This window comes from Cyprinodon tularosa, unplaced genomic scaffold (assembly GCF_016077235.1).
Source record: "Cyprinodon tularosa strain WSP-4 unplaced genomic scaffold, ASM1607723v1 ctg1627, whole genome shotgun sequence".
Taxonomy (NCBI): Eukaryota; Metazoa; Chordata; class Actinopteri; order Cyprinodontiformes; family Cyprinodontidae; genus Cyprinodon; species Cyprinodon tularosa.
The window spans coordinates 21881-32288 of record NW_024038465.1 but is presented as its reverse complement, the minus strand read 5'-3'; the positions used below and the strand labels follow the sequence as shown (position 1 = coordinate 32288).

Here is a 10408-nt window from a genome sequence, read left to right as displayed (position 1 = left end):
ATATATACATTCAAGAGAAATCAAGTAGTGCTTACTTAATTAATTAATGAGTATTCCTTAAAATTTTGTTATCTCATCATTCCAATTTAAGTTGTTGTAAATGTTTACATAAACATTTTCAATTAAAAAAAGTCCATGCAAAAAGTAAACATATTAATTATAGTATATGCAACTAATTTTTCTCAGGTTGAGGGAAATAATGAACAGGAACCATATTTCACAATAAAAACTGTTTATTTTATGAACATTTTGTACAAATTAAGTGCAAATATTTTAATAACAGCACCATTGAAAACTTGCCATTTATAATTCTCTTATTTCATAGCTGTTTAACTTTCATTTCCATCTTTAATGATCTTTCTGTTGCAATTTTGGTCAATATTTTGTTTTTATGTGTTATAGTGTAGTTCTTTACTGTGTGTGTAATGTCTTTATAGTGTGTTATTGTCGTGTAGTTTGTCACAGTATGTAATGTGTGTAGTATGTGTTTACAGTGTAGTGTTAAACTAGTTAAACAGCTCTAACCAAGTTGAGTCAGTGACTTTAAACGACTGTGACTCTTACTGAGGTAGGACATTTCTGCATTATTGGCAAAATGAATGTGGCAAAATGAATGAACTATTTGTATGGATAACCATAAAGGCAAATATATCACCGCCAAAAAACATTTAACATTCTGGGTCAGCTGAAAACAATACACTCACCAATATTCTAGCTCTCAAACATGACTATCAACATCAAAGACCTGAATAACATGAACAGCAACCAGATGTGGGTTGAAAGACATTACACTGCATAAATTAGGAAAAGCCACTTGAACAGCAAGTCCATCACAGCACAAATGAGGTTCCCATTGTTTATGTTCAGCTATGAGGCTCAAAGGGGTTTCCTAGCAGCTTTTGCTTTAGAGATGTGACTTTTGGGCTGCATTTCTGACTGTCTAATTTAAGGAACACCTTCTGAAATACCTCGCAAGTGTACTTCAGCTCCCGTGGGTAGCTTAGATTGAGGGCATAAATGAGGCCCATCAGCAAAGCACAGGCCCTTGGCACATCCAATCCTTGCAGGACCTCTGTGCCCTCTATGATGATGGTTGTGCTGGCTGGATCAGATGCTGTAGTACCTTTGGTGACTAGAATCTTCACCACCCGACTCTCAAAATCTCCAATTTGGCTCTCAGAATCCTGAAAGCAAGAATATCAGAAACAAATCTCAGTATCAGTATATCATTAAGCTGGCACACTCAATACTATAATTAAAAAAAAACATAAAATGTCCTGTAATGTCCTGGTATCTAATGACTGCGAGTCAGAATTTCTAAGACTAAAACTATATGTACAGACAATGTCCTGTTGATGGTGCCTGTAGCCACAGCCATGAAAAATATATTCTGGTTTTTACTTGTTTCTTGTTTTAACATAATGAAAGGCATACATATGGAAGGCAACATATGGAAGAGTATTAGGGCCACTGGAACACAACATCTAAGGGATAATTTTTGACATTTTTCTGGAATGAATAAAAAGACAAAAGTACTCTCAATTTTTATATTTTAAGTGGCCGTAATACTTTTCTGAACAAATGTAAAAGTTCTCTTGAGAAAATAAAAAGCAAAACAAGTTTTTACTATATTTCTATTCAGGACATGTGCAAAGAAAAAAAGTTAGTTTGTCCCTTTAGTTTACTAAACACTGAACAAGCAGCAGCAAAAACAAACAAGGACAGGGTAGGGAGAGACAGATACTGGTAAGAGATTCACAAAGACAGTATGAAAGGAAAGTTCCATTTCACTTCAACTTCAAGGTGTTGCAAAGGGATCCACTTTCACCTACCACATATTCAAAAAGACTGTCCTCATTTTCCCCAAGGTAGACCACTAAGCAGCGAATGGCAACCTCTCGGCGAATTTCAACTGTGTTGATCTGATGGAGGATTCAAAGAAAAAAGGTCAATTAGGTGTTTTTTAAATATTTTTTTTTTTTTTACAACAGTTAGTTTTTATCTCCTATTGTAAATAGCATATCAGGTACCTTCAGAAGTTCCATGATTTTCTGGATCTTATGTTTGGCAGCCCCTCCTCTTGACATCACCAATGGCATCAACTTTGGTATACAATGGTCCAGATTTGCCATAAATGTTGACTCCAGATTGGCAGTGGTTATTCTTTTATATTCTTCCTTGATCTGTATGACACAAAACAGAGCAAGATGGTACAACAGATATTAGAAGTCATGTTCCTGCCAAACTACCTATTCTAAATACAACAAAATTCTAAAATATTAACCTGCTCAGGAAGAAATAGAGCAGGCCATCGTTCCTTCAAGTCCCTGACAGATGGAGCCAAGGTGACAATTTCTTGTCTCCGAGAGGAAAAGGTCCTGTCCATTTTCTCACTGATGATCTGGGAATTGTCTCTCTTCTTTACTTCACCTAGAAGTTCCAGTCTTTGTTGCTCAAGGTTTTCTTTGGTTTCTCCTAGTGGATGAGGTGGCAGGTAGTTCGCCTCACCCTTTCGAGCTTTCTTCATGTTTTTTGCTGGCATCTTCTCATTGGCTCGCTTTTTTTGGAGAGAGTTAACCTCTAGCTCAGGGCACCCAAGACCCCTAAGTTTTGATCTATAATTGCCCATTTTAAATTTCAGTCTTTGTTGCCATCCGTAACATCCATTGTAGGACCCTGGTTCTTTCAGGCAAGGGTGTTTTTGGATCAGTGCTTCTGCTACATCAGCAAATTGTGCACTTGTAGGATAGGCAACATACTCAAAGATGCTTTCGGCTAAACTCTCAAGGATGTCTGGTAGAATGGCAGTGGAGCTGAGTGGGCATCCATCTTTATTGAAAGCTTCATTACCAGCTGCTAGGACAAGCTCTGTCTCATTGCGGAAACGTGGTATTGGAAATTTGGAGGGCCAAGATTTTAAGCGCAAATTTCCATGATCAGGTGATAACAAGATAATTGTATCACCTGATTCAGATGAAGCAGTACTGGCAGCCGTAGCAGAGCTGCTGGATGAACCTCTGTCTGAGATGCTGGCTGCACCCGCGTCAGATCTATCGAGGTCAGTTACAACAAATTGGATTGAGGAGAGATCAACAATATGGACAACCTTAATTGTGTCTTTATCTTTAAGATCTTTGGTTGATGCAAGAGAAAAAAATTCTCCTCCAAAATCAACATCCTTGTAATGTAAGATAAACTTCCCTGCTTCCAATCTATATTTCTGTTGTACAATAGACTGTAGCTCATCCACTGTGTCTGGTACTCCATAAGGCAGTTCAAGCTTGTCAATTATATGGTCTTGAACAATAACACGAAGTATAGCAGGTTTTCTCAGATGAGATGTTTGAGCATCTGTTAAGAAAAAAAAAAAAAACATTAAGTGACTCTAATATGGGACACAATATGTGAATATTGCAACATCTTTATCCTAAAGTTTTGCTAGCATACATTTCACATTTTTGGAGGCATGTTAGCAGAACCTCTTTACAAATACCATACCTGGAACATCAGAATCAGTAAAATCCATTTCCTCATTTATTGCATGCAGTATTCTTTCAGCAGGGGAAATACTTTCTGAAAATGTATAGCATAAAGAGAATAAAACAGTAAATACTTTCTTATCAGCTGCATTGTATCAACTTGTAAAAATGTGTCAATTTAGCAGTCCAGTCTATGCCATTGAGCACAATGTGAGTTTGTACCTTGGGATTGCTTGTTTGCTGTGAAATCTGCCATCTTTTGCTATCACTAGATAACACAAAGACAATGTGAAAAAAAAATCTATCTATGGCAAGTAAATGAATCGCTTCAGAGTGACCATACGCTTCTCTGCAATGGTGTATGCAGCTAAAGGGAATATATCAGACAACTGAGCTGGCTCAAGAACTGTAATAGTTCGTGTATTCTCAAGCTCATAGCTGCCAAGGTGCTCGATGTACCAAGCATATAAGCATTCCACAATAAATCCAGGTTTACCATCAACAACAACAACAACAACAACATCAACAACAAAATCAGGGAGACCACTTGTTGATCCATTTGCTAAGATCATTCCAGTGGCATATCTAGTTCCACTGTAACACACTGTGTTAGCCAAGTGAATACAAGACTTATTAGGGTACTTGGCTTCCACTGCTGCCTTGATGTCCTCTCTCAGCACAGTCAAATCTACCTCTGACAGTTTGGTCACCTGTAATGAAGGCTGGACAACCTTTCTGTCATGTAGATGATAGGCAATCATCATCTGATGCTTCACTGAGAGAGAGAGAAGAATGTTGCGGAAAGAGTGAGTATGTCTGACAACACGTTTAAAGAAACTATGTTTAGCTTCAAACCTCATTGTCCACAGTGACACAAGTGGTCCAAAAGCCTTTATCAACTGAGGATAATGTTCTATGTAATGATGCTTTGGAGTAAGTCTTTGACCAGGAAAAGCTTCACAGAATCTGTGGCGATGCTCTGATATCTTACTGTCCAAGAAACAAATAGTCTCATCTGTATGGACTGGGGCTACAACAAGTTCTACTATGTCCTTGAGGTTGAGAAGAACCTGCCATGTTGGGTCACTCACCGGTATCCTTGTGCCAATGATGAAAGGAAGGAGTCGCAGCAAAGCCCAATTTTCATGTGCATTCCCACCAACAGTTTTTTTAACAGCAAAATTAAGGGGTACTGGTTGTGGTGCGTCCTTCTTGTCTGTCCACTTATAAGGAAACTCTCTGATCAATTTATTCAGCTCTGAGAGAGTGAAATATTTCTTCTTAATTAAGGTATCTAGGCACAATGCTACTTCTTTTGGTATGACACCTTCAAAAAGATCATGCAGCAAATCAGGGGGATAGCCTGACAGAACATCAAAATACTTAAGTTTTTCTGTTAGTGGACATTGTCGCTTTACGCCACAGCTATGGAACCCACTCAGCTGTGCAGTCTGAACATGCACTGTGTGGTCTTCTTTGATCCGGGGAATGAATTTTCCGGTTCGAACCTCACAGTCTTGCAATTTGGAGCGTTCTCCAAGACACCATCTGCAGAAATATGAACCTGAGAAACTCTCAACAAATCCACTGACAGAATGAGCTCCAAGGTTATCGGCAATGACAGAAAAGACAGTACCTTTAACTTGTCTGCCAAGAGAGGGAATGTAAAGTCCATCCTCCTCAAGACGACCAAGGTCTTTGAGAAGTGGGTCCAACACAACATTATATCCATATTGTTTTATGTCCTCAGCTTTGCATAGAATGGCTAAAAATATTGAGGTCAGTGAAGACCGGAGCAATGGTGGTACATTTGCAAGAACCCAATAAACAGCAGTGATTTTGTGCTTTTTTCTCGATGTTCCAAGTGGATTGCACACTTCAAACTCATCCACATATAAATTGAGAGCTATTGCTAGATCATTTTCAGAGAATAATTTATTAGCTTTAAAGTGGGTACCATCATGAAATGAAGTGTACTGAGTTTCTGTGTTCTGTGCTTTTTTACCACTGTTCATGAGGAAATCCTGCATTTCCTTCTTCTTAAAAATCTCAGATAAAGACTTCAGAATAGGTACATACTGATAGCTTCTTCGCTCCCTGGCATTAAGCACATATTCAACTGGCTCTACCACAGAGAAATTCTCCTTAAAATACTCATTTCTCTTGTAGGCGGTAGACAGAGGACCATCACTCCTCAATGCTTGGCTGATGGGGTTGGATTTGCAGAGTTCTGTTACAATGTCAGTGATCACAGAATCATCAAGTTGACATTTATGCTTTGCAAAGCAAGACTGCAAAACGTCTTTCATAGCAGGGCCAGATGCAGAGCTAGAAATAAAGTTAAGTTCTTCAACCATCTCAGTAATACACTGTTTCGGAACATTAGATATGCTTTCCAATTTCAGAAAAAGGTGGGCAAGATTAGCTTCAATTATGCTGGGCAATTCTTTCCGTTCTTCATCATAACCCTCTCCACACTCAATATCTTCATCATCATCAGGATCATCTCCTACATTAACTGGATTCACATGCCTGTGCACAAGCTCAGCCTTGAAGTCATCCAGTGAGTGTGGAGTGTGTTTGCGTGTCCTGTGAGAGGCGAAAGTACCATAAATGTTCGTTTTGAAATCGCAGTTTTCAAAAACGCATGTGATTGTTTCATGTTTTTTTAAATGCCGACCAATATGCTCAAAGTACTCCCTCTCTGTGGTGATGGAGCTTAGGGTACAACATGGACATTTAAAAGACAAGACATCTTTCACATTTGCCGCTTTATAAGATGAATGACTTCTTGTCATGTGTGATTTAAGACTGGCCCATGTTTTGAAAGAGCAATAGCATTCCCAATAAATACAAGGCAGAATTTGCGCACAATGCACATGTCGTAGCCTGTAGTGTTTCAAAAGCTCAGTCTTTCTGGCAGTTTCATATTTACACATTTTACAACACCAGTTCATTGTGAACAGGATTCAGTGAAAACGTTCTAAACACTGCTTAACAATAAACCACTCAAAATGAATCAATCTACAATCAATGGCTTGCTAGCGAGCGACTGTAATGGTGGCGGGAAGGCTTACTTACCAAAGTGGCATGGGCAGCCACGTTGTAGATTAATGGTCCTCCAGCAATGATTAAGATCCCCAAAGATGACTTGTCAGCTGTTCCAAAGTGCAAAAAATGAAATTCCAACGCAGATAGTAGCTCTGTACAAACAAGCAGACACGAGTGCGTCGACTTTCCCAACCGGGTGCACGTTGAGTATCGTCTGCTGCTTGAGTAGCCACACCCGTTTCAAAAAAAGTTTCAAAAAAATTTTTTGAGCTGACCCAACTTAAAATTTGAGGCAAATTGAGCTGATGCGCTTTAATGCATTCAAATTACACAGGAAAATGAGTCTGGATATTTTCTTATTTTTCAAGTTGGTTTATTTAGATTAATCAAGCTGGTTACTTAGTTTAACAAATAAAAGCTGCAAACTTAAATGTTTATATTGAAATTGCGCATTTATTTTAGCTGAATTTACTACCCCCATGCTTTATTCTTTAGAGTGTGCTGGCAAAATGGCAAGGCCCGTATGAAATCCAGAGCAGACTGGGACAAACAACCTACAACATTGCCATTCCAGATCAGCCCCGCTCCACCAGAGTACTTCATGTCAACCTGCTTAAAGAATGGGTGAAGAGACCAAAGGCAGATGTTTTTCTTATTCAGGAGGTTCTAGAGGAGGAGGAAGAGGATACTCAATGTCTGCCAAAACCCTCACCTCAGTTCCTAGACCTGAATCACCTCTCTGAGGAAAAGCAAGCTCAGGTAAGAGATCTTTGTAAACCAAACATGTTCCAGGGAAATCCTGGTAAAACAGAACTTGTCCAACATGACATTGTATTAAAAAATGGAGCTTTTGTGAGAAGACTGAGTTACAGAATACCTGAGCGCCTGTTGGTTTCCTTAAAAGAAGAAGTTAACCTGATGCTGTCACTTGGAATTATTGAACCATCAAGGAGTAAGTGGTGCCACCCAGTGGTTCTGGTGCCAAAGAAGGACGGCAGCATACGTTTCTGCATTGATTTCAGGTAAGCCAGATATTTAACAACCATAGATCTCTGCAAGGGTTATTGGCAGGTACCCCTGACGGACCGTTCAAAAGAACTGACTGCTTTCCGGACCCCCTGAGGCCTGTTCCAGTTTAAAGTCATGCCATTCGGATTACATTGTGCCCCGGCAACATTCCAGAGATTGATGGATCAGGTACTGTCTGACATGTCTAATTTTGCTGCGGCCTATCTTGATGACATAGTCATTTTCCGTTCTACCTGGGAAGACCACCTGAAACACCTGGAGAGGGTGTTGGAGCGCCTCCAATCTGCAGGGTTGACTATTAATCCAGCCAAGTGTGCAATTGCCAAGGCGGAAACTGAGTACCTTGGGTTTGTGATCGGAAATGGAGTGATAAAGCCTCAAATTAATAAAATTGCAGCTATAGAATCTTGTGCTCTGCCTGAGATTAGAAAGCAGTTAAGATCCTTTTTGGGTATGGCAGGATTCTACCATCGTTTTATCCCTCATTTCTCAGGCAGGGCCGCTCTACTAACAGACCTCACTGGTTCCCGAAGCCCCCATAAGATCATCTGGACGGAGGAGGCCAAGACAGCTTTCCAGGATCTGCGACAATCTCTCAGTAAGAGTCCAGTCCTGCACAGCCCTGATTTTGAAGGAAATTTTATTCTTCAGACTGATGCCTCTGAGAGAGGTTTGGGTGCCGTTCTGTTACAGGGATCACATGGAGATCGCCATCCAGTGGCTTTTATTAGCCGCAAACTCTTTCCAAGGGAAGTGCGATATTCAACTATTGAAAAAGAGGCACTGGCCATCAAATGGGCCCTGGATTCCTTCCGGTACTACCTTCTTGGGAGAGAGTTCACCTTAGAAACTGACCACAAAGCTCTGCAATGGATGGAGAAGATGAAAGATACAAATGGAAGGATTACGCGCTGGTACCTTGCAATCCAGCTGTTTCGATTCACCATCCACCATATCCCTGGCAAGGACAACTGCATTGCGGATTGTCTCTCTCGCTGCCCCAGCAAGAGATTTGAAGAGGGGGAGTGTGCGTTTCCCCCTTTGTATCTTCTATGTGGCCTGATCAGCCAGTATTTAAGTTTTCCCTTTGTGTCATGTAGCAGGTCTGTTTGTTTCAGTAGGTCTTTTTGTTAGCCTGAGTTAAATTCTGTTACTTTGACCTCTTTTATGGGCCCAACTTTGTAATTTGTCCTTTATTGACCCAGTTTTTTGTTTTGGGTTCAATAAAAAGAAGACTTTTTTGGATCTAAACCTGTGCCTGATCTTCCTTTGACTGCTCAGACCATCACACAGTTACTTTTTGAAATTTGCATTGTCCTATTCTCTAGCTCTTTCTCCGCCTCAAGCTTCTTTTCCAAACAACTGCTTTATGATCAATTGCAGCAGTTCCGCGCAAATTAATCGTGTCAAAAAATTGTCACTTTTTAAACACCACAATGTATTAAATAAATACAAATGCGGGGAACCAATTCTTTTTTTACATTTATTTAATATTTTGTTCTATTCAGCTACACAATCATCCCCTTTAAACTACAAAGAATTGTACTATAAATGTGACTTTACCCGATTCTTATGTACACCTTAGTAAATTATTGATATGTCGCACTATGGCTGCGTCTCAATTCGATTGCAGGATAGCGGGCTGGGATGAGGATTTTGAAAGAGTTTATAAAGTGGAAGCAGGACGCTGATTGGGCTTCGTGGTGGAGTAGTACGAAGCTGATTGGCTCGCTTCAGAGACGGATCAGCTTCTGATTGATGGAGGTAAGTCAGAGTTTCTTCAATTGAACTTCCGCTAGAGCTTCATTTCAATCTGAAAAACTCACACAGAGAGAAAAGATAATTAGAAGAATTTATTGAAGAAAGTATAGTCTTTGGCGCTCAGACCTCGGCAGGAACATTCATGCTGAATTATGCTTTAACATGCATGAGTAGATGAATGTAAATAGGGATGTTCCCCCAAAAAGCCGAGGTCGAGGCCGGAGAGTCCGTATGCTCGTAGGGAATACACTAGGGACAGAATAAAAATTGCGTAATGAAATGCTGAGAAGGTTTGTAAACAACTTACCGAGCCAGGTTGTTGATGATGACTTACCGATGACGATGGTGATGACTTACCGATGATGATGACGATGATGATGAACCCATGATGATGATGACGATGATGATGATGACGATGATGATGAACCCATGATGATGATGAACCCATGATGATGATGATGATTTACCCATGATGATGATGATTTACCCATGATGATGATGATGAACCCATGATGATGATGATTTACCCATGATGATGATGATGAACCCATGATGATGATGATGAACCCATGATGATGATGATGAACCCATGATTTACCCATGATGATGATGATGATGATTTACCCATGATGATGATGATGATGATGATTTACCCATGATGATGATGATGATGATGATGATGATTATGAGCCCATGATGATGATGATGATGATGATTATGAGCCCATGATGATGATGATGATTATGAGCCCATGATGATGATGATGATGATGATCCCATGATGATGATGATGATGATGATCCCATGATGATGATGATGATGATGATGATCCCATGATGATGATGATGATGATGAACCCATGATGATGATGATGAACCCATGATGATGATGATGAACCCGTGATGATGATGAACCCGTGATGATGATGAACCCGTGATGATGATGAACCCGTGATGATGATGAACCCATGATGATGATGAACCCGTGATGATGATGAACCCATGATGATGATGATGAACCCATGATGATGATGATGATCCCATGATGATGATGAACCCATGATGATGATGAACCCATGATGATGATGAA

General features: G+C 39.9%; 1 protein-coding gene across 3 annotated transcripts; it reads right to left on the bottom strand.

Annotated features, from left to right (window-relative positions):
• Nucleotides 1-223: 223 nt before the first annotated feature.
• On the bottom strand, nucleotides 224-7025 carry LOC119780601 (sterile alpha motif domain-containing protein 3-like). Of its 3 annotated transcripts, XM_038280681.1 has the most exons (7): nucleotides 6561-7025; nucleotides 3702-3747; nucleotides 3499-3573; nucleotides 2285-3351; nucleotides 2031-2183; nucleotides 1833-1922; nucleotides 224-1184 (listed from the first exon to the last, which is right to left on the bottom strand). In XM_038280681.1, exons 2-7 carry the CDS (start codon nucleotides 3733-3735, stop codon nucleotides 864-866), a joined length of 1740 nt encoding a protein of 579 aa, XP_038136609.1. In that variant the 5' UTR covers nucleotides 3736-3747; nucleotides 6561-7025; the 3' UTR covers nucleotides 224-863. The 3 variants fall into 3 exon arrangements, with proteins under 3 accessions (XP_038136609.1, XP_038136610.1, XP_038136608.1); XM_038280682.1 differs by lacking the exon at nucleotides 3702-3747; XM_038280680.1 differs by lacking the exons at nucleotides 224-1184; nucleotides 1833-1922; nucleotides 2031-2183; nucleotides 2285-3351 and having other exon boundaries at nucleotides 3390-3573; nucleotides 4571-7025.
• Nucleotides 7026-10408: the final 3383 nt, after the last annotated feature.